At 68.4% G+C, this 23,016-nt stretch overlaps 1 protein-coding gene across 1 annotated transcript in view; it reads left to right on the top strand.

Moving 5' to 3' along the window:
* Window positions 1-1,518: 1,518 nt before the first annotated feature.
* Window positions 1,519-23,016, top strand: part of LOC134341566 (myeloid leukemia factor 2-like) — a 35,043-nt gene continuing 13,545 nt past the window's right edge. The window contains exon 1 of the mRNA XM_063039431.1: window positions 1,519-1,579. Coding sequence (XP_062895501.1) covers window positions 1,519-1,579 — 61 coding nt within the window. The remainder of the gene's footprint in view (window positions 1,580-23,016) is intronic.

The following is a 23,016-nucleotide window of genomic DNA, read 5'->3' as shown; positions in this document are numbered from 1 at the left end:
AGTGATTCTTGGAAGATCATTACTCATACGCCTCCGCGGTCTCTCCGGCCCGCTCTTTCAGAAGCCTGGGGTGCACACCACCTGCTCCAGGGTGACCTGCCCACCTTCCGACCTGTCTGCTGCCCAAGCACCTTCTCCCGGGTAATGGCAACTTCTCCCCGACACTCCCGACCTTCCAGCGCAGTGCTGGAGCCTTCCACAGTGAAGACGGACTGAAAACAGTCATTCAGTCCGTCCGCCATATCCTTGCCGCCCCACGTGGACCCACCCCGCCCCAGTAAATGCACATCGCCGCCCTCCCTCTCCTCTCCCCCATTTCGAACACCCACCCCTCCCTCCATTCCCCTTGTAGCCCTCCCCCTCCCTACATGCCCCACTTTTGCAGCTCTTGCCCCTGCCCCATCTCCCATTCCTCTGAAGCCCCCACCCTTTCCACTAAGCCCCGCCCTTTACCCTGGCCCCGCCCCCTTCTGCTTAAGCCCCTCCCCCTCCTCCTGCGGCCGCCCCCTTGCTCTGAAGCCCCACCCTTTCCCCTCTAAGCCCCGCCCCTACACCTCCCCACCCACCCCCCCGCACTTTCCCCTGGTCCCACCCCTCTGCTGAAGCCCCGTCCCCCCCTCCTCCTGTGGCCACGCCCCTTCTCTCTAAGCCCCGCCCTTTGCTCTAGTCCCACCCCCTTCCGCCTAAACCCCACCCCTTCTCCGGTAGCCACGCCCCTCCCCCTGCACCGAAGCCCCACCCCTTTAAGCCCCTCCCATCTCCCCTCGAGCCCCACCCTGCGTCCTGAAGCCCCGCCCCTCGCCGTGAAGCCCCGCCCCTCGCCGTGAAGCCCCGCCCCTCGCCGTGAAGCCCCGCCCCGCTCCTCTGCAGAGCCACCCGCCTCCCGCGGTCGGCCCAAACCGCCTCCGCCGGGCCCCTTCCCCACCGCCCCCGGTCCTCACCGGTGTCCCCGGCTGGTGGCCCGCGGCGGGACCCGGAAAACCTTCACCCCGTCCTTCAGGCAGAGCAGCCGCTCGCAGCCGCCCTCCGCCATCCCGCTTCGCGCCCCGCCTGCGCCCCCCAACAACACCCGCCGCCAACCCGCTTCCGCCCCGCACCGGCCGCCCCGCTTCCGGCCTCCGCCGTTCCACTGAGCGCTACACTTCCGCCCCGCACCAGCCGCCCCACTTCCGGCCTCCGCCATTCCACCAAGCGCTCCACATCCGCCCCGACCCCCCCTTTTGACGTCAGAGCCCCCGAACCCACCGGCCTATTTTTATTTATTCATCTGTGCCCCTTACTCTGCATCACCAGCCTACGATTCATGGTTTGTCTCCCATCTTGTTTTTTCACAATATATTTTTCGCACCGTTGCCAACGTTACGGAGCGCGGGAAGGACGTCAAGCGCCCCCTGCTGTTGACGTCACTGTCACTCCAGCGAACGCCTCAGCAAACCTCCAGCTCTATAATTTTTATTACCCTCTCCATCAGATCACTACTCGTTGCCTGGTAAACCATTAAGGGGAGAAAGTATTAAAATGCAGGCGGGAGCGGGGCCGAGAGTCGGTCTGGGCACCACTGCGCAGGCGCGCTTGGGCAGTGCCGCCACGGGAGTTGGGGGGGCCGAGCAGCCATTTTTGAGGCTGGCGGTGTGACGGTGTTCCCGGCCGCCATCTTTGATACTGGCACCCGATACCCTGAGATTCGTCTCTCCTCTCGTTTAATCGGCTTGAAATCTGTGTTTTTTTCCTCTTTTTCTTCTCCTTTTTCTTCTCCTCCCCCTCTGTCTCACCCTCCCCTACTCTCCCCCTCCCCCTCTGTCTCACCCTCCCCCTCTCTCTCCCTGCCCTCTCTCTCCCCCTCCCCCTCCCTCTCCCCCTCTGTCTCACCCTCCCCTACTCTCCCCCTCCCCCTCTGTCTCACCCTCCCCCTCTCTCTCCCTGCCCTCTCTCTCCCCCTCCCCCTCCCTCTCCCCCTCTGTCTCACCCTCCCCTACTCTCCCCCTCCCCCTCCCCCTCCCTCTCCCCCTCGCCCTCTGTCTCACCCTCCCCTACTCTCCCCCTCCCCCTCCCTCTCCCCCTCGCCCTCTGTCTCACCCTCCCCTACACTCCCCCTCCCCTCCCCCTCGCCCTCTGTCTCACCCTCCCCCTCTCTCCCCCTCCCCCTCCCTCTCCCCCTCTGTCTCCCCCTCCCCTCTCTCTCTCCCCCTCTCTCTCCCCCTCTGTCTCACCCTCCCCCTCTCTCCCCCTCCCCCTCGCCCTCTGTCTCTCTCTCCCCCTCCCCCTCCCTCTCCCCCTCTGTCTCACCCTCCCCCTCTCTCTCACTCCCCTCCCTCTCCCCCTCTCTCTCCCTCCCCTCCCTCTCCCCCTCTGTCTCACCCTCCCCCTCTCTCCCCCTCTCTCTCACCCTCCCCCTCCCTCTCCCCCTCCCCCTCCCTCTCCCCCTCTGTCTCACCCTCCCCTACTCTCCCCCTCCCCCTCTGTCTCACCCTCCCCTACTCTCCCCCTCCCCCTCTGTCTCACCCTCCCCCTCTGTCTCACCCTCCCCTCTCTCCCCCTCCCCCCACTCTCCCCCTCTGTCTCACCCTCCCCTACTCTTGCCCTCGCCCACTGTCTCACCCTCCCCCTCCCCCTCCCTCTCCCCCTCTGTCTCACCCTCCCCTACTCTCCCCCTCCCCCTCTGTCTCACCCTCCCCCTCTCTCTCCCTCCCCTCTCTCTCCCTCCCCTCTCTCTCACCCTCCCCCTCTCTCTCACTCCCCTCTGTCTCACCCTCCCCCTCCCCTCCCCCTCCTCACCCCCCCCTACTCTCCCCCTCCCCCTCTGTCTCACCCTCCCCCTCTCTCTCCCTCCCCTCTCTCTCACCCTCCCCCTCTCTCTCACTCCCCTCTGTCTCACCCTCCCCTACTCTCCCCCTCCCCCTCCCCCTCGCCCCCTGTCTCACCCTCCCCCTCTCTCACCCTCCCCCCTCCCTCTCCCCCTCTGTCACACCCTCCCCCTCTCTCTCACTCCCCTCCCTCTCCCCCTCTGTCTCACCCTCCCCCTCTCTACCCCCTCTGTCTCACCCTCCCCCTCCCCCTCTCCCCCTCCCCCCTCCCTCTCCCCCTCTGTCTCACCCTCCCCTCCCTCTCCCCCACTCTCTCCCCCTCCCCCTCTCTCTCCCTCCCCACCCTCTCCCCCTCTCTCTCCCCCTCCCCCTCCCCCTCCCCACTCTCTCACCCTCCCCCCTCTCTCTCCCTCCCCCTCCCTCTCCCCCTCTCTCTCCCTCCTCCTCCCCACTCTCTCACCCTCCCCTCCCTCTGTCTCACCCTCCCCTCCCTCTCCCCCACCCTCTCACCCTCCCCCCTCTCTCTCCCTCCTCCTCCCTCTCCCCCACTCTCTCCCTCTCCCCCTCCCTCTCCCCCTCTGTCTCACCCTCCCCTACACTCCCCCTCCCCTCCCCCTCGCCCCCTGTCTCACCCTCCCCCGCTCTCACCCTCCCCCCTCCCTCTCCCCCTCTGTCACACCCTCCCCCTCTCTCCCCCCTCCCTCTCCCCCGCTCACACCCTCCCCTCTCTCCCCTCCCCCTCTGTCTCACCCTCCCCCTCTCTCTCCCCTCAGTCTCACCCTCCCCCTCTCTCACCCTCCCCCTCCCTCTCCCCCTCTGTCTCACCCTCCCCTACTCTCCCCCTCCCCCTCCCCCTCGCCCCCTGTCTCACCCTCCCCACCCTCTCCCCCACTCTCTCCCCCTCCCCCCTCTCTCTCCCTCCCCACCCTCTCCCCCTCTCTCACCCTCCCCCTCTCTCTCACTCCCCTCCCTCTCCCCCTCTCTCTCCCTCCTCCTCCCTCTCCCCACTCTCTCACCCTCCCCTCCCTCTGTCTCACCCTCCCCTCCCTTTCCCCCACTCTCTCACCATCCCCCCTCTCTCTCCCTCCTCCTCCCTCTCCCCCACTCTCTCACCCTCTCCCTCTCACCCTCCCCCTCTCTCTCACTCCCCTCCCTCTCCCCCTCTCTCTCCCCCTCGCCCACTCTCCCCCTCCCTCTCCCCCTCGCCCTCTGTCTCACCCTCCCCCCTCTCTCCCCCTCTGTCTCACCCTCCCCTCCCTCCCCCTCTCCCCCTCTCTCTCACCCTCCCCCTCCCTCTCCCCCTCTGTCTCACCCTCCCCTCTCTCCCCCTGCCCCTCCCTCTCCCCCTCTGTCTCACCCTCCCCTACTCTCCCCCTCGCCCTCTGTCTCCCCCTCCCCCTCTCTCCCCCTCCCCCTCCCTCTCCCCTCTGTCTCACCCTCCCCTACTCTCCCCCTCGCCCTCTGTCTCCCCCTCCCCCTTCTCTCCCCCTCCCCCTCCCTCTCCCCCTCTGTCTCACCCTCCCCTACTCTCCCCCTCGCCCCCTGTCTCACCCTCCCCCCTCCCTCTCCCACTCTGTCACACCCTCCCCCTCTCTCTCACTCCCCTCCCTCACCCCCTCTATCTCACCCTCCCCCTCTCTCCCCCCTGTCTCACCCTCCCCCTCTGTCTCACCCTCCCCCTCTCTCTCACTCCCCTCCCTCTCCCCCTCTCTCTCACTCCCCTCCCTCTCTCCCCCTCTGTCTCACCCTCCCCTCCCTCTCCCCCACTCTCTCACCCTCCCCCCTCTCTCTCCCTCCTCCTCCCTCTCCCCCACTCTCTCACCCTCTCCCTCTCACCCTCCCCCTCTCTCTCCCTCCCCCTCCCTCTCCCCCTCTGTCAACCCCTCCCCCCTCTCTCTCCCCCCTCTCTTCCCCTCTGTCTCCCGCTCCCTCTCCCCCTCTGTCTCACCCTCCCCCTCTCTCTCCCTCCTCCTCCCTCTCCCCACTCTCTCACCCTCCCCTCCCTCTCTCCCCCTCTGTCTCACCCTCCCCTCCCTCTCCCCCACTCTCTCACACCCCCCCTCTCTCTCCCTCCTCCTCCCTCTCCCCCACTCTCTCACCCTCTCCCTCTCACACTCCCTCTCTCTCCCCCTCCCTCTCCCCCTCTGTCTCACCCTCCCCTACTTTCCCCCTCCCCCTCTGTCTCACCCTCCCCCTCTTAATCACTCCCCTTTTTCTCACCCTCCCCTACTCTCCCCCTCCCTCTCCCCCTCGCCCTCTGTCTCACCCTCCCCTACTCTCCCCCTCCCCCTCTGTCTCACCCTCCCCTCTCTCTCCCTCCCCTCTCTCTCACCCTCTCCCTCTCTCTCACTCCCCTCTGTCTCACCCTCCCCCTCTCTCCCCCTCCCCCTCCCTCTCCCCCTCTGTCTCCCCTCCCCTCTCTCTCTCTCCCTCCTCTCTTCCCCTCTGTCTCCCCCTCCCCCTCTCCCTCTGTCTCTCTCTCCCCCTCCCCCTCTCTCTCCCCCTCTGTGTCACCCTCCCCCTCTGTCTCACCCTCCCCTCCCTCTCCCCCACTCTCTCACCCTCCCCCTCTCTCTCACTCCCCTCCCTCTCCCCCTCGCCCACTCTCCCCCTCCCCCTCCCCCTCGCCCTCTGTCTCACCCTCCCCCTCTCTCCCCCTCTGTCTCACCCTCCCCTCCCTCTCCCTCTCCCCCTCTCTCTCCCCCTCCCCCTCCCTCTCCCCCTCTGTCTCACCCTCCCCTCTCTCCCCCTCCCCCTCCCTCTCCCCCTCTGTCTCACCCTCCCCCTCTCTCTCCCTCCCCCTCCCTCTCCCCCTCTGTCTCACCCTCCCCCTCTCTATCCCTCCCCTCTCTCTCACCCTCCCCTCTCTCTCACTCTCCTCTGTCTCACCCTCCCCCTCTCTCCCCTTCCCCCTCCCTCTCCCCCTCTGTCTCACCCTCCCCTACTCTCCCCTTCCCCCTCCCTCTCCCCCGGCCCTCTGTCTCACCCTCCCCTACTCTCCCCTCCCCCTCTCTCTCACCCTCCCCCTCTCTCTCCCTCCCCTCTCTCTCACCCTCCCCCTCTCTCTCACTCCCCTCTGTCTCACCCCCCCTCTCTCCCCCTCGCCCTCTGTCTCACCCTCCCCCTCTCTCCCCCTCCCCCTCCCTCTCCCCCTCCCTCTCCCCCTCTGTCTCCCCTCCCCTCTCTCTCTCCCCCTCCCTCTCCCCCTCTGTCTCACCCTCCCCTCTCTCTAACTCCCCTCCCTCTCCCCCTCTCTCTCCCTCCCCTCCCTCTCCCCCTCTGTCTCACCCTCCCCCTCTCTCCCCCTCTGTCACACCCTCCCCCTCTCTCTCCCCCTCTGTCTCACCCTCCCCTTCTCTCCCCCTCCCCCTCCCTCTCCCCCTCTGTCTCACCCTCCCCTACTCTCCCCCTCCCCCTCCCCCTCGCCCCCTGTCTCACCCTCCCCCTCTCTCTACCCTCCCCCTCCCTCTCCCCCTCTGTCACACCCTCCCCCTCTCTCTCACTCCCCTCCCTCTCCCCCTCTGTCTCACCCTCCCCCTCTGTCTCACCCTCCCCCTCTCTCCCCCTCTGTCTCACCCTCCCCCTCTCTTCCCCTCCCCCCTCCCTCTCCCCCTCTGTCACACCCTCCCCCTCTCTCTCACTCCCCTCCCTCTCCCCCTCTCTCTCACTCCCCTCCCTCTCCCCCTCTGTCTCACCCTCCCCTCTCTCCCCCTCCCCCTCCCTCTCCCCCTCTGTCTCACCCTCCCCTACTCTCCCCCTCGCCCTCTGTCTCACCCTCCCCCTCTCTCTCCCTCCCCTCTCTCTCCCCCTCTGTCTCACCCTCCCCTCTCCCCCCTCCCCCTCCCTCTCCCCCTCTGTCTCACCCTCCCCTACTCTCACCCTCGCCCTCTGTCTCACCCTCCCCCTCTCTCTCCCTCCCCTCCCTCTCCCCCTCTGTCTCACCCTCCCCTACTCTCCCCCTCCCCCTCCCTCTCCCCCTCACCCTCTGTCTCACCCTCCCCTACTCTCCTCCTCCCCCTCCCCCTCTGTCTCACCATCCCCCTCTCTCCCCTTCCCCTCCCTCTCCCCCTCTGTCTCCCCCTCCCCTCTCTCTCTCCCCCTCTGTCTCACCCTTCCCCTCTCTCCCCCTCCCTCTTCCCCTCGCCCTCTGTCTCTCTCTCCCCCTCCCCCTCCCTCTCCCCTCTGTCTCCCCCTCCCCTCTCTCTCCCCCTCTCTCTCCCCCTCTGTCTCACCCCCCTCCCCAACCCCCTCCCTCTCCCCCTCTGTCTCACCCTCCCCCTCTCTCTCACTCCCCTCCCTCTCCCCCTCTCTCTCACCCTCCCTCTCTCCCCCTCCCCCTCCCTCTCACCCTCTGTCACACCCTCCCCCTCTCTCTCCCCTCCCCCTCTCTCACCCTCCCCCTCCCTCTCCCCCTCTGTCTCACCCTCCCCTACTCTCCCCCTGCCCCTCCCCCTCCCCTGTCTCACCCTCCCCCTCTCTCACCCTCCCCCCTCCCTCTCCCCCTCTGTCACACCCTCCTCCTCTCTCTCACTCCTCTCCCTCTCCCCCTCTGTCTCACCCTCCCCCTCTCTCCCCCTCTGTCTCACCCTCCCCCTCTCTCCCCCTCCCCCCTCCCTCTCCCCCTCTGTCACACCCTCCCCCTCTCTCTCACTGCCCTCCCTCTCCCCCTCTCTCTCACTCCCCTCCCTCTCCCCCTCTGTCTCACCCTCCCCCTCTCTCCCCCTCTGTCTCACCCTCCCCCTCTCTCCCCCTCCCCCCTCCCTCTCCCCCTCTGTCTCACCCTCCCCTCCCTCTCTCCCCCTCCCCCTTCTTTCTTCCTCCCCACCCTCTCCCCCTCTCTCTCCCCCTCCCCCTCTCTCACTCTCCCCCTCTCTCTCACTCCCCTCCCTCTCCCCCTCTCTCTCACTCCCCTCTCTCTCCCCCTCTGTCTCACCCTCCCCCTCTCTCTCCCCCTCTGTCTCACCCTCCCCCTCTCTCTCACTCCCCTCCCTCTCCCCCTCTCTCTCCCTCCTCCTCTCTCTCCCCCACTCTCTCACCTCTGTCTCACCCTCCCCTCACTCTCTCCCCCTCCCCCTTCTCTCTTCCTCTGTCTCACCCTCCCCCTCTCTCTCACTCCCCTCCCCCTCCCCCTCTCTCACCCTCCTCCTCTCTCTCCCCCACTCTCTCACCCTCTCCCTCTCTCTCACTGCCCTCCCTCTCCCCCTCTGTCTCACCCTCCCCCTCTCTCCCCCTCTGTCTCACCCTCCCCCTCTCTCCCCCTCCCCCCTCCCTCTCCACCTCTGTCTCACCCTCCCCTCACTCTCTCCCCCTCCCCCTTCTCTCTCCTCTTCTCACCCTCCCCCCTCTTCCCCTCTCTCTCCCCCTCTCCCCTCTCTCACTCTCCCCCTCTCTCTCCCCCTTGTCTCACCCTCCCCCTCTCTCTCACTCCCCTCCCTCTCCCCCTCTCTCACTCCCCTCTCTCCCCCTCTGTCTCACCCTCCCCCCCTCTCTCCCCCTCTGTCTCACCCTCCCCCTCTCTCTCACTCCCCTCCCTCTCCCCCTCTCTCTCCCTCCTCCTCCCTCTCCCCCACTCTCTCACCCTCTCCCTCTCACCCTCCCCCTCTCTCTCACTCCCCTCCCTCTCCCCCTCTCTCTCCCCCTCGCCCACTCTCCCCCTCCCTCTCCCCCTCGCCCTCTGTCTCACCCTCCCCCCTCTCTCCCCCTCTGTCTCACCCTCCCCTCCCTCCCCCTCTCTCTCCCCCTCTCCTCTCTCACCCTCCCCCTCCCTCTCCCCCTCTGTCTCACCCTCCCCTCTCTCCCCCTCCCCTCCCTCTCCCCCTCTGTCTCACCCTCCCCTACTCTCCCCCTCGCCCTCTGTCTCACCCTCCCCCTCTCTCCCCCTCTCCCCCTCTATCTCACCCTCCCCTACTCTCCCCCTCCCCCTCTGTCTCACCCTCCCCCTCTCTCTCCCTCCCCTCTCTCTCACCCTCCCTCTCTCTCTCACTCCCCTCTGTCTCACCCTCCCCCTCTCTCCCCCTCCCCCTCCCTCTCCCCCTCTGTCTCACCCTCCCCTACTCTCCCCTTCCCCCTCCCTCTCCCCCGGCCCTCTGTCTCACCCTCCCCTACTCTCCCCTCCCCCTCTCTCTCACCCTCCCCCTCTCTCTCCCTCCCCTCTCTCTCACCCTCCCCCTCTCCCTCCCTCTCCCCCTCTGTCTCACCCTCCCCTACTCTCACCCTCCCCTCTCTCCCCCTCCCCTCTGTCTCACCCTCCCCTACTGTCCCACTCCCCCTCCCCCTCGCCCTCTGTCTCACCCACCCCCTCTCTCCCCCTCCCCCTCCCTCTCCCCCTCTGTCTCCCCCTCCCCTCTCTCTCTCCCCCTCTCTCTCCCCCTCGGTCTCACCCTCCCTCTCTCTCCCCCTCCCCCTCGCCCTCTGTCTCTCTCTACCCCTCCCCCTCCCTCTCCCCCTCTGTCTCACCCTCCCCCTCTCTCTCACTCCCCCCTCCCTCTCCCCCTCTGTCACACCCTCCCCCTCTCTCTCACTGCCCTCCCTCTCCCCCTCTCTCTCACTCCCCTCCCTCTCCCCCTCTGTCTCCCCCTCCCCCTCTCTCCCCCTCTGTCTCCCCCTCCCCCTCTCTCCCCCTCCCCCCTCCCTCTCCCCCTCTGTCTCACCCTCCCCTCCCTCTCTCCCCCTCCCCCTTCTCTCTTCCTCCCCACCCTCTCCCCCTCTCTCTCCCCCTCCCCCTCTCTCACTCTCCCCCTCTCTCTCCCCCTTGTCTCACCCTCCCCCTCTCTCTCACTCCCCTCCCTCTCCCCCTCTCTCTCACTCCCCTCTCTCTCCCCCTCTGTCTCACCCTCCCCCTCTCTCTCCCTCCCCCTCCCTCTCATCCTCTGTCTCACCCTCCCCCTCTCTCCCCCTCCCCCTCCCTCTCCCCCACTCTCTCACCCTCCCCCCTCTCTCTGACTCCTCTCCCTCTCTCCCCCTCTGTCTCACCATCCCCCCTCTCTCTCACTCCCCCTCCCTCTCTCCCCCTCGGTCTCACCCTCCCCCTCTCTCCCCCCCCCCTCCCTCTCCCCCTCTGTCTCACCCTCCCCCTCTCTCTCACCTACCCCCTCTCTCACCCTCCCCTCCCTCTCCCCACTCTCTCACCCTCCCCCTCTCTCTCCCTCCCCTCCCTCTCCCCCTCTGTCTCACCCTCCCCCTCTCTCCCCCACTCTCCCCCTCTGTCTCACCCTCCCCTCCTCTCTCTCACACTCCCCTCCCTCTCCACCTCTGTCTCACCCTCCCCCTCCCCCTCCCTCTCCCCCTCTGTCTCACCCTCCCCTCCTCTCTCCCCCTCTGTCTCACCCTCCCCCTCTCTCCCCCACCCCCTCCCTCTCCCCTTCTGTCTCACCCTCCCCTACTCTCCCCCTCGCCCTCTGTCTCACCCTCCCCCTCTCTCCCCCTCCCCCTCCCTCTGCCCCTCTGTCTCACCCTAGCCTACTCTCCCCCTCCCCCTCGCCCTATACCTCACCCTCCCCCTCTCTCCCCCTCCCCCTCCCTCTCCCCCACTGTCTCATCCTCCCCTACTCTCCCCCTCCCCCTCCCCCTCGCCCTCTACCTCACCCTCCCCCTCTGTCTCACCCTCCTACTCTCTCCCCCTCCCCCCTCTCTCACCCTCCCCTCCCTCTCCCCACTCTCTCCCCCTCCCTCCTCTCTCACCCTCCCCTCCCTCTCCCCTCTGTCTCACCGTCCCCCCTCTCTCTCACTCCCCCCTCCCTCTCCCGCTCGGTCTCACCCTCCCCATCTCTCCCCCTCTCCCCTCCCACTCGCCCTCTGTCTCACCCTCCCCCTCTCTCTCCCACCCCCTCCCCCTCGCCCTCTGTCTCACCCTCCCCCTCTCTCTCCCTCCCCCTCCCTCTCCCCCTCTGTCTCACCCTCCCCCTCTCTCCCCCTCCCCCTTCCCCTCGCCCTCTGTCTCTCTCTCCCCCTCCCCCTCCCTCTTCCCCTGTCTCACCCTCCCCCTCTCTCTCACTCCACTCCCTCTCCCCCTCTCTCTCCCTCCCCTCCCTCTCCCCCTCTGTCTCACCCTCCCCCTCTCTCCCCCCTGTCTCACCCTCCCCCTCTCTCACCCTCCCCCCTCCCTCTCCCCCTCTGTCACACCCTCCCCCTCTCTCTCACTCCCTTCCCTCTCCCCCTCTATCTCACCCTCCCCCTCTCTCCCCCTCTGTCTCACCCTCCCCCTCTCTTCCCCTCCCCCCTCCCTCTCCCCCTCTGTCACACCCTCCCCCTCTCTCTCACTCCCCTCCCTCTCCCCCTCTCTCTCCTCCCCTCCCTCTCCCCCTCTGTCTCACCCTCCCCTCTCTCCCCCTCCCCCTCCCTCTCCCCCTCTGTCTCACCCTCCCCTACTCTCCCCCTCGCCCTCTGTCTCACCCTCCCCCTCTCTTTCCCTCCCCTCTCTCTCCCCCTCTGTCTCACCCTCCCCTCTCTCCCCCTCCCCCTCCCTCTCCCCCTCTGTCTCACCCTCCCCTACTCTCCCCCTCCCCCTCTGTCTCACCCTCCCCCTCTCTCTCCCTCCCCTCTCTCTCCCTCCCCTCTCTCTCACCCTCCCCCTCTCTCTCACTCCCCTCTGTCTCACCCTCCCCCTCCCCCTCCCTCTCCCCCTCTCTCCCCCTCGCCCTCTGTCTCACCCTCCCCCTCTCTCTCCCTCCCCTCCCTCTCCCCCTCTGTCTCACCCTCCCCTACTCTCCCCCTCCCCTCCCTCTCCCCCTCCCCCTCTGTCTCACCCTCCCCCTCTCTCCCCTTCCCCTCCCTCTCCCCCTCTGTCTCCCCCTCCCCTCTCTCTCTCCCCCTCTGTCTCACCCTTCCCCTCTCTCCCCCTCCCTCTTCCCCTCGCCCTCTGTCTCTCTCTCCCCCTCCCCCTCCCTCTCCCCTCTGTCTCCCCCTCCCCTCTCTCTCCCCCTCTCTCCCCCTCTGTCTCACTCTCCCCCTCCCCCTCCCCCTCGCCCTCTGTCTCTCTCCCCCTCCCCCTCCCTCTCCCCCTCTGTCTCACCCTCCCCCTCTCTCTCTCCCCCCTCCCTCTCCCCCTCTCTCTCCCTCCCCTCCCTCACCCCCTCTGTCTCACCCTCCCCCTCTCTCCCCCTCTGTCACACCCTCCCCCTCTCTCCCCCTCCCCCTCCCTCTCCCCCTCTGTCTCACCCTCCCCTTCTCTCCCCCTGCCCCTCCCCCTCCCCCTCGCCCCCTGTCTCACCCTCCCCTGTCTCACCCTCCCCCTCTCTCACCCTCCCCCATCCCTCTCCCCCTCTGTCACACCCTCCTCCTCTCTCTCACTCCCCTCCCTCTCCCCCTCTGTCTCACCCTCCCCCTCTCTCCCCCTCTGTCTCACCCTCCCCTCCCTCTCTCCCCCTCCCCCTTCTCTCTTCCTCCCCACCCTCTCCCCCTCTCTCTCCCCCTCCCCCTCTCTCACTCTCCCCCTCTCTCTCCCCCTTGTCTCACCCTCCCCCTCTCTCTCACTCCCCTCCCTCTCCCCCTCTCTCTCACTCCCCTCTCTCTCCCCCTCTGTCTCACCCTCCCCCTCTCTCTCACTCCCCTCCCTCTCCCCCTCTCTCTCACTCCCCTCTCTCTCCCCCTCTGTCTCACCCTCCCCCTCTCTCTCCCCCTCTGTCTCACCCTCCCCCTCTCTCTCACTCCCCTCCCTCTGCCCCTCTCTCTCCCTCCTCCTCCCTCTCCCCCACTCTCTCACCCTCCCCCCTCTCTCTCCCTCCTCCTCCCTCTCCCCCACTCTCTCACCCTCTCCCTCTCTCTCACTGCCCTCCCTCTCCCCCTCTGTCTCACCCTCCCCCTCTGTCTCACCCTCCCCCTCTCTCCCCCTCCCCCCTCCCTCTCCCCCTCTGTCTCACCCTCCCCTCCCTCTCTCCCCCTCCCCCTTCTCTCTTCCTCCCCACCCTCTCCCCCTCTCTCTCCCCCTCCCCCTCTCTCACTCTCCCCCTCTCTCTCCCCCCTTGTCTCACCCTCCCCCTCTCTCTCTCACTCCCCTCCCTCTCCCCCTCTCTCTCACTCCCCTCTCTCTCCCCCTCTGTCTCACCCTCCCCCTCTCTCTCACTCCCCTCCCTCTCCCCCTCTCTCTCCCTCCTCCTCCCTCTCCCCCACTCTCTCACCCTCCCCCCTCTCTCTCCCTCCTCCTCCCTCTCCCCCACTCTCTCACCCTCTCCCTCTGACCCTCCCCCTCTCTCTCACTCCCCTCCCTCTCCCCCTCTCTCTCCCCCTCGCCCACTCTCCCCCTCCCTCTCCCCCTCGCCCTCTGTCTCACCCTCCCCCCTCTCTCCCCCTCTGTCTCACCCTCCCCTCCCTCCCCCTCTCCCCCTCTCTCTCACCCTCCCCCTCCCTCTCCCCCTCTGTCTCACCCTCCCCTCTCTCCCCCTCCCCTCCCTCTCCCCCTCTATCTCACCCTCCCCTACTCTCCCCCTCCCCCTCTGTCTCACCCTCCCCCTCTCTCTCCCTCCCCTCTCTCTCACCCTCCCTCTCTCTCTCACTCCCCTCTGTCTCACCCTCCCCCTCTCTCCCCCTCCCCCTCCCTCTCCCCCTCTGTCTCACCCTCCCCTACTCTCCCCTTCCCCCTCCCTCTCCCCCTGGCCCTCTGTCTCACCCTCCCCTACTCTCCCCTCCCCCTCTCTCTCACCCTCCCCCTCTCCCTCCCTCTCCCCCTCTGTCTCACCCTCCCCTACTCTCACCCTCCCCTCTCTCCCCCTCCCCTCTGTCTCACCCTCGCCTACTCTCCCACTCCCACTCCCCCTCCCCCTCGCCCTCTGTCTCACCCACCCCCTCTCTCCCCCTCCCCCTCCCTCTCCCCCTCTGTCTCCCCCTCCCCTCTCTCTCTCCCCCTCTCTCTCCCCCTCGGTCTCACCCTCCCTCTCTCTCCCCCTCCCCCTCGCCCTCTGTCTCTCTCTACCCCTCCCCCTCCCTCTCCCCCTCTGTCTCACCCTCCCCCTCTCTCTCACTCCCCCCTCCCTCTCCCCCTCTGTCACACCCTCCCCCTCTCTCTCACTGCCCTCCCTCTACCCCTCTCTCTCACTCTCCTCCCTCTCCCCCTCTGTCTCACCCTCCCCCTCTCTCCCCCTCTGTCTCACCCTCCCCCTCTCTCCCCCTCCCCCCTCCCTCTCCCCCTCTGTCTCACCCTCCCCTCCCTCTCTCCCCCTCCCCCTTCTCTCTTCCTCCCCACCCTCTCCCCCTCTCTCTCCCCCTCCCCCTCTCTCACTCTCCCCCTCTCTCTCCCCCTTGTCTCACCCTCCCCCTCTCTCTCACTCCCCTCCCTCTCCCCCTCTCTCTCCCTCCTCCTCTCTCTCCCCCTCTGTCTCACCCTCCCCCTCTCTCTCTCCCTCTGTCTCACCCTCCCCCTCTCTCTCACTCCCCTCCCTCTCCCCTCTCTCTCCCTACTCCTCCCTCTCCCCCACTCTCTCACCCTCCCCCCTCTCTCCCTCCTCCTCCCTCTCCCCCACTCTCTCACCCTCTCTCCCCCTCTCTCTCCCTCTCTCTCCCCCTCACCTTCTCTCTCCCCTCTCTCTCCCCCTCTCTCTCCCCCTCCTCTGTCTCACCCTCCCCCCTCTCTCCCCCTCTGTCTCACCCTCCCCTCCCTCCCCCTCTCCCCCTCTCTCTCTCACCCTCCCCCTCCCTCTCCCCCTCTGTCTCACCCTCCCCTCTCTCCCCCTCCCCTCCCTCTCCCCCTCTGTCTCACCCTCCCCTACTCTCCCCCTCGCCCTCTGTCTCACCCTCCCCCTCTCTCCCCCTCCCCCTCCCTCTCCCCCTCTATCTCACCCTCCCCTACTCTCCCCCTCCCCCTCTGTCTCACCCTCCCCCTCTCTCTCCCTCCCCTCTCTCTCACCCTCCCTCTCTCTCTCACTCCCCTCTGTCTCACCCTCCACCTCTCTCCCCCTCCCCCTCCCTCTCCCCCTCTGTCTCACCCTCCCCTACTCTCCCCTTCCCCCTCCCTCTCCCCTTGGCCCTCTGTCGCACCCTCCCCTACTCTCCCCTCCCCCTCTCTCTCACCCTCCCCCTCTCTCCCTCTCCCTCCCCCTCTCTCCCCCTCCCCTCCCTCTCCCCCTCTGTCTCACCCTCCCCCTCTCTCCCCCTCCCCTCCCTCTCCCCCTCTGTCTCACCCTCCCCTACTGTCCCACTCCCCCTCCCCCTCGCCCTCTGTCTCACCCACCCCCTCTCTCCCCCTCCCCCTCCCTCTCCCCCTCTGTCTCCCCCTCCCCTCTCTCTCTCCCCCTCTCTCTCCCCCTCGGTCTCACCCTCCCTCTCTCTCCCCCTCCCCCTCGCCCTCTGTGTCTCTCTACCCCTCCCCCTCCCTCTCCCCCTCTGTCTCACCCTCCCCCTCTCTCTCACTCCCCTCCCTCTCCCCCTCTCTCTCCCTCCCCTCCCTCTCCCCCTCTGTCTCACCCTCCCCCTCTCTCCCCCTCTGTCACACCCTCCCCCTCTCTCACCCTCCCCCTCTCTCCCCTCCCCCTCCCTCTCCCCCTCTGTCTCACCCTCCCCTCTCTCCCCCTCCTCCCTCTCCCCCTCTGTCTCACCCTCCCCCTCTCTCTCCCCCTCCTCCTCTCCTCTCCCCCTCTCCTCCCTCTCACCCTCCCCCTCCCCCTCTCCCTCACTCCCCTCCCTCTCCCCCTCTGTCTCACCCTTCCCTACTCTACCCCTCCTCCCTCCCTCTCCCCCTCTGTCTCACCCTCCCCCTCTCTCAACCTCCCCCTCCCTCTCCCCCTCTGTCAGACCCTCCCTCTCTCTCTCACTCCCCTCCATCTCCCCCTCTGTCTCACCCTCCCCCCTCCCTCTCCCCCTCTGTCACACCCTCCCCCTCTCTCCCCCTCTGTCTCACCCTCCCCCTCTCTCCGCCTCCCCCTCCCTCTCCCCCTCTGTCTCCCCCTCCCCCTTCTCTCTTCCTCCCCACCCTCTCCCCTCTCTCTCCCCCTCCCCTCTCTCCCCCTCCCCCTCTCTCTCCCCCTCTGTCTCACCCTCCCCCTCTCTCTCACTCCCCTCCCTCTCCCCCTCTCTCTCCCTCCTCCTCCCTCTCCCCCACTCTCTCACCCTCTCCCTCTCACCCTCCCCCTCTCTCACTCCCCTCCCTCTCCCCCTCTCTCCCCCTCTCTCTCCCTCTCTCCCCCTCCCCCTCCCCCTCGCCCTCTGTCTCACCCTCCCCCCTCTCTCCCCCTGTCTCACCCTCCCCTCCCTCTCCCTCTCCCCCTCTCTCTCACCCTCCCCCTCCCTCTCCCCCTCTGTCTCACCCTCCCCTCTCTCCCCCTGCCCCTCCCTCTACCCCTCTGTCTCACCCTCCCCTACTCTCCCCCTCGCCCTCTGTCTCACCCTCCCCCTCTCTGCCCCTCCCCCTCCCTCTCCCCCTCTATCTCACCCTCCCCTACTCTCCCCCTCCCCCTCTGTCTCACCCTCCCCCTCTCTCTCCCTCCCCTCTCTCTCCCTCCACTCTCTCTCACCCTCCCTCTCTCTCTCACTCCCCTCTGTCTCACCCTCCCCCTCTCTCCCCCTCCCCCTCCCTCTCCCCCTCTGTCTCACCCTCCCCTACTCTCCCCTTCCCCCTCCCTCTCCCCCTCGCCCTCTGTCTCACCCTCCCCTACTCTCCCCCTCGCCCTCTGTCTCACCCTCCCCTACTCTCCCCCTCCCCCTCCCCCTCGCCCTCTGTCTCACCCTCCCCCTCTCTCCCCCTCCCCCTCCCTCTCCCCCTCTGTCTCCCCCTCCCCTCTCTCTCTCCCCCTCTCTCTCCCCCTCTGTCTCACCCTCCCCCTCTCTGCCCCTCCCCCTTCCCCTCGCCCTCTGTCTCTCTCTCCCCCTCCCCCTCCCTCTCCCCTTCTGTCTCACCCTCCCCCTCTCTCTCACTCCCCTCCCTCTCTCCCTCCCCTCCCTCTCCTCCTCTGTCTCACCCTCCCCCTCTCTCTCCCCCTCTGTCTCACCCTCCCCCTCTCTCTCCCTCCCCCTCCCCCTTGCCCTCTACCTCACCCTCCCCCTCTCTCCCCCTCCCCCTTCCCTCTCCCCCTCTGTCTCACCCTCCCGCTCTCTCTCCCTGCTCTCCCTCTCCCCCTCTGTCTCACCCTCCCCCTCTCTCCCCCTCCCCCTCCCACTCGCCCTCTGTCTCACCCTCCCCCTCTCTCTCCCTCCCCCTCCCTCTCCCCCTCCCCCTCTCTCACTCTCCCCCTCTCTCTCACTCCCCTCCCTCTCCCCCTCTCTCTCCCTCCCCTCTCTCTCCCCCTCTGTCTCACCCTCCCCCTCTCTCTCCCCCTCTGTCTCACCCTCCCCCTCTCTCTCACTCCCCCTCCCTCTCCCCCTCTCTCACCCTCCCCCTCTCTCCCCTCCCCCTCCCACTCGCCCTCTGTCTCACCCTCTCACCCTCCCCTCACTCTCTCCCCCTCCCCCTGTCTCTCTCCCCCTCTCTCCCTCCCCCTCTCTCTCACTCTCTCCCCTCCCCCTCCTCCCCTCTCTCCCCCTCTCTCCCCTCACTCTCTCACCCTCTCCCCCTCTCTCACTGCCTCTCCCTCTCCCCCTCTGTCTCACCCTCCCCCTCCCCCCTCTCTCTCACCCTCCCCCTCTCCCCCTCCCCCCTCCCTCTCCCCTCTGTCTCACCCTCCCCTCACTCTCTCCCCCCTCCCCCTTCTCTCTTCCTCCCCACCCTCTTCCCCTCTCTCTCCCCCTCCCCCTCTCTCACTCTCCCCCTCTCTCTCCCCCTTGTCTCACCCTCCCCCTCTCTCTCACTCCCCTCCCTCTCCCCCTCTCTCTCCCCTCCTCCCTCTCTCCCCCTCTGTCTCACCCTCCCCCCCTCTCTCCCCCTCTGTCTCACCCTCCCCCTCTCTCTCACTCCCCTCCCTCTCCCCCTCCTCTCCCCTCCTCCTCCCCCCCTCCCCCACTCTCTCACCCTCTCCCTCTCACCCTCCCCCTCTCTCCCCCCCTCCCTCCCCCCTCTCTCTCTCCCCTCCCCTACTCTCCCCCTCCCCTCCCCCTCGCCCTCTGTCTCACCCTCCCCCCTCTCTCCCCCTCTGTCTCACCCTCCCCTCCCTCTCCCCTCTCCCCCTCTCTCTCACCCTCCCCCCCCTCTCCCCCTCTCTCCCCTCCCCTCTCTCCCCCTCCCCTCCCTCTCCCCCTCTGTCTCACCCTCCCCCCTCTCTCTCCCCTCGTCTCACCCTCCCCCTCTCTCCCCTCTCCCCTCTCCCTCCCCTCTGTCCCCCTCCCTCTCACCCTCCCCCCCTCCCCCTCCCCCTCTTCTCACCCTCCCCCTCTCTCTCCCCTCTCCCCTCTCTCTCCCCTCCCCCTCTCCCCCTCCCCCCCTCCTCTCCCCCCTCTCCCCCTCCCCCTCTCTCCCCCTCCCCCTCCCTCTCCCCCTCTGTCTCACCCTCCCCTACTCTCCCCTCTCCCCCCTCTCCCCTCCCCCTCTGTCTCACCCTCCCCCTCTCTCCCCTCTCACCCTCTCTCTCTCCCCCTCCCCCTCTCTACCCTCCCCTCTCTCTCACCCTCCCCCTCTCCCTCCCTCTCCCCCTCTCTCCCCTCCCCTCTCTCCCCTCCCCCCTCTCCCCCTCCCCTCTGTCTCACCCTCCCCCTCTCTCCCCTCCCCCTCTCCCCCGCTCTGTCTCACCCTCCCCCTCTCTCCCCCTCTCCCTCCTCTCCCCCTCTGTCTCACCCTCCCCCTCTCTCTCCCCCTCTCCCCCCCTCTCTCCCCCTCCCCTCTCTCCCCCTCCCCCTCTCCCTTCTCTCTCCCCCTCCCCCTCCCTCTCCCCCTCTGTCTCACCCTCCCCCTCTCTCACTCCTCCCCTCCCTCTCCCCCTCTGTCACACCCTCCCCCTCTCTCTCCTCCCTCCCTCTCCCCCTCTCTCACCCTCTCCCTCTCCCCCTCTGTCTCCCCTCTCCCCCTCTCCCCCTCTCACCCCTCCCCCCTCTCCCCCTCCCCCCTCCCTCTCCCCCTCTGTCTCACCCTCCCCTCCCTCTCTCCCCCTCCCCCTTCTCTCTCCCCCCCCCCTCTCCCCCTCTCTCCCCCCTCCCCTCTCTCACTCTCCCCCTCTCTCCCCCTCTCACCCTCCCCCTCTCTCTCACTCCCCTCCCTCTCCCCCTCTCTCTCCCACTCCCCTCTCTCCCCCCTCTCTCACCCTCCCCCTCTCTCTCCCTCCCCCTCCCTCTCATCCTCTGTCTCACCCTCCCCCTCTCTCCCCCTCCCCCTCCCTCTCCCCCACTCTCTCACCCTCCCCCCTCTCTCTCCCCTCTCCCTCTCTCCCCCTCTGTCTCACCCTCCCCCTCTCTCCCTCTCCCCCTCCCCCTCTCCCCCTCTCTCCCTCCTCTCCCCCTCTCCCCTCTCCCCTCTCCCCCTCTGTCTCCCCTCCCTCCTCCCTCTCACCCCCCCTCTCTCACCCTCTCCCTCCCTCTCCCCCTCTCTCTCACCCTCCCCCCTCTCTCTCACCCTCTCCCTCTCTCCCCCTCTCTCCCCCTCCCCCTCCCCCCTCCCTCTCCCCCTCTCTCACCCTCTCCCTCCTCTCACCCCCCCCCTCTCTCCCTCTGTCTCACCCTCCCCCTCCCCCTCTCCCCCCTCCCCCTCTCTCACCCTCCCCTCCCCCTCTCCCCCTCCCTCTCTCACCCTCCCCCTCTCTCCCCCTCCCCCTCCCTCTCCCCCTCTGTCTCACCCTCCCCCTCTCTCCTCCCTCCCCTCTCCCCTCTCCCTCTCCCCCTCCTCTCCCCCTCCCCCTCCCTCTCCCCTCTGTCTCACCCTCTCTCTCTCCCCCTCCCCCTCTCCCTCTCCCCCCCTCCCCCCCTCTCTCCCCCTCCTCCCCCTCTCCCCCTCTCTCCCTCTCCCCTCCCCTCTCCCCCCCCCTCCCTCTCCCTCCCCCTCTCCCCTCTCACCCTCTCTCCCCTCTCACCCTCTCTCCTCTCTCCCCCTCTCCCCCTCTCACCCTCCCCTCCCTCTCCCCCTCTCTCCCCCTCTCTCCCTCTCTCCCCTCTCTCCCCTCTCCCCTCTCTCACCCTCCCCCCTCTCCCCCTCTCCCCCCTCACCCTCTCCCCTCTCACCCTCCCCTCCTCCCCTCTCCCCCTCTCCCCTCCCACTCCCTCTCCCCTCTCCCCTCCCCCCTCTCTCTCCCCCTCTCCCCCTCTCCCCCTCTCACCCTCTCCCCCTCTCTCCCCCTCTCCCCCTCTCCCCCTCTCTCTCACCCTCTCCCCTCTCTCCCCCTCTCCCCCTCTCCCCTCCCCTCTGTCTCCTCTCTCCCTCTCTCCCCCTCTCCCCTCTCCCCCTCCACCCTCCCCCTCTCTCCCTCTCCCCTCTCTCTCACCCTCCCCCCTCTCTCTCCCTCCCCTCCCTCTCCCTCTCCCCACCCTCCCCCTCTCTCCCTCTCTCCCTCTTACCCCCTCTCTCTCCCCTCCCCTCCCTCTCCCCCTCTGTCTCTCCCCTCTCTCTCTCCCCCTCTGTCTCTCCCCCTCTCTCCCTCTCTCCCCCTCTCTCCCCCTCTCTCTCCCTCTCCCCCCTCTCACCCTCTCTCCCCTCTCCCCCCTCTCACCCTCTCTCCCCTCCCCCTCTCTCCCCTCCCCCCTCCCCCTCTCTCCCCTCCCCTCTCTCCCCTCTCCCCCCTCTCCCCCTCTCCCCCTCTCACCCTCTCCCCCTCTCTCCCCTCTCCCCCCCTCTCCCCTCTCCCCTCTCCCCCTCTCCCCCTCTCCCCCTCTCCCCCTCTCCCCTCTCTCACCCTCCCCCCCTCTCCCCCCCCCTCTCCCCCTCTCTCTCACCCTCCCCCTCTCTCCCCCTCCCCCTCTCCTCTCCCCTCTCCTCCCCCTCTCCTCCCCTCCCCTCTCTCCCCTCTCCCCTCTCTCACCCTCCCCTCTCACTCTCTCCCCTCTCTCCCCTCCCCTCTCCCCTCTCCCCTCTCCCCCTCTCCCCTCTCTCCCTCTCACCCTCCCCCCTCTCCCCCCTCTCTCACCCTCTCCCCTCTCCCCCTCTCCCCCTCTCCCCCTGTCTCACCCTCTCCCCTCTCTCCCTCCTCTCACCCTCTCCCCCTCTCCCTCTCCCCTCTCCCCCTCTCCCCCCCTCTCCCCTCTCCCCCTCTCCCCCCTCTGTCTCACCCTCTCCCCTCTCTCCCCTCTCCCCTCTCTCCCCCTCTCTCCCCTCTCCCTCTCTCTCTCCCTCTCCCCCTCTCTCCCTCTCTCCCCCTCTCCCCCCTCTCACCCTCTCCCCCTCTCCCCCTCTCCCCCTCTCCCCCTCTCCCCCTCTCACCCTCTCCCCCCTCTCCCCCCTCTCCCCCTCTCCCTCCTCTCCCCCTCTCTCCCTCCCTCCCCTCTCCCTCTCTCCCCCTCTCCCCCTCTCACCCTCTCACCCCTCTCCCCCTCTCCCCTCTCTCCCCTCTCACCCTCTCCCCTCTCCCCCTCTCCCCCCTCTCCCCTCTCACCCTCTCCCCTCTCCCCCTCTCACCCCTCTCTCCCTCTCACCCTCTCTCCCCCTCTCACCCTCTCCCCTCTCTCCCCCTCTCACCCTCTCTCCCCCTCTCCCCCTCTCACCCTCCCCCTCTCTCTCACCCTCTCCCCTCTCTCCCCCTCTCACCCTCTCTCCCCCTCTCACCCCTCTCCCCTCTCCCCCTCTCTCCCCTCTCCCCCTCTCTCACCCTCTCCCCCCTCTCCCCCTCTCCCCCCCCCTCTCACCCTCTCACCCTCCTCTCACCCTCTCACCCTCCTCTCCCCCTCTCTCCCCCTCTCACCTCTCTCCCCTCTCTCCCCCTCTCACCCTCTCACCCTCTCCCCCTCTCTCCCTCTCCCCCTCTCTCCCCTCTCACCCCCTCTCCCCTCTCACCCTCTCTCTCCCCCTCTCCCCTCTCCCCTCTCACCCCTCTCTCCCTCTCTCCCTCTCACCCTCTCTCCCCCTCTCCCCTCTCCCCCTCTCACCCTCTCTCCCCCTCTCCCCCTCTCTCCCTCTCTCCCCTCTCTCTCACCCCTCTCCCTCTCACCCTCCTCCCCTCTCACCCTCTCCCCCTCTCCCCCTCTCCCCCTCTCACCCTCTCTCCCCTCTCACCCTCTCACCCTCTCCCCTCTCTCCCCTCTCCCCCCTCTCCCCTCTCTCCCCCTCTCACCCTCCCCCCTCTCCCCCTCTCTCCCTCCTCTCCCCCTCTCACCCTCTCACCCCTCTCACCCTCTCTCCCTCCCCCTCCCCCTCTCTCCCTCTCCCTCTCCCCTCTCTCACCCTCTCCCTCTCCCCCTCTCACCCTCTCTCCCCTCTCACCCTCTCACCCTCTCACCCTCTCCCCCTCTCTCCCCCTCTCTCACCCTCTCACCCTCTCTCCCCTCTCCCCCTCCTCTCTCCCTCTCTCACCCTCTCACCCTCTCCCCCTCTCACCCTCTCTCCCCCTCTCCCCTCTCTCCCCCTCCCCCCCTCTCCCCCTCTCTCCCCTCTCTCCCCTCTCACCCTCTCCCCCTCTCTCCCCCTCTCACCCTCTCACCCTCTCTCCCTCTCACCCCCTCTCACCCTCTCCCCTCTCCTCTCCCCTCTCTCACCCTCCCCCTCTCTCTCACCCTCTCACCCTCCCTCTCTCCCCCTCTCCCCTCTCCCCTCTCCCCCTCTCTCCCTCTCTCACCCTCTCTCCCCTCTCACCCTCTCTCCCCTCTCTCCCCTCTCTCACCCTCTCTCTCACCCTCTCCCCTCTCTCTCCCCCTCTCCCCCTCTCACCCTCTCTCCCCCTCTCCCCCTCTCTCCTCTCCCCCTCTCCCCCTCCTCCCCCTCTCCCTCCCTCTCTCCCCTCTCTCACCCTCTCCCTCCCCCCTCTCCCCCTCTCACCCTCTCCCCCCCTCTCCCCCTCTCTCCCTCCCTCTCTCCCTCTCCCCTCTCTCCCCCTCTCCCCTCCCCCTCTCTCCCCCTCTCACCCTCTCCCCCTCTCCCCTCTCACCCTCTCTCCCCCTCTCTCCCTCTCCCCTCTCTCCCCCTCTCACCCTCTCCCCCTCTCCCCCTCTCACCCTCTTCTCACCCTCTCCCCCTCTCTCCCTCTCCCCCTCTCCCTCTCCCCCCCCTCTCACCCTCTCTCCCCTCTCTCCCCCTCTCTCCCCTCTCACCCTCTCTCCCTCTCTCCCCTCTCTCCCCTCTCCCCTCTCTCACCCTCTCCCCCTCTCCCCCTCTCTCACCCTCTCTCCCCTCTCCCTCCTCCCTCTCACCCTCTCTCTCCCCCTCTCACCCTCTCCCCCCTCTCTCCCCTCTCCCTCTCACCCTCCTCCTCCTCTCCCTCTCCTCCTCTCTCCCCTCTCTCCCTCTCTC

This window comes from Mobula hypostoma, unplaced genomic scaffold (genome assembly GCF_963921235.1).
Source record: "Mobula hypostoma unplaced genomic scaffold, sMobHyp1.1 scaffold_36, whole genome shotgun sequence".
NCBI lineage: Eukaryota > Metazoa > Chordata > Chondrichthyes > Myliobatiformes > Myliobatidae > Mobula > Mobula hypostoma.
The sequence above is the reverse complement of the archived record's forward strand: the minus strand, read 5'-3'. Positions and strand labels throughout refer to the sequence as shown.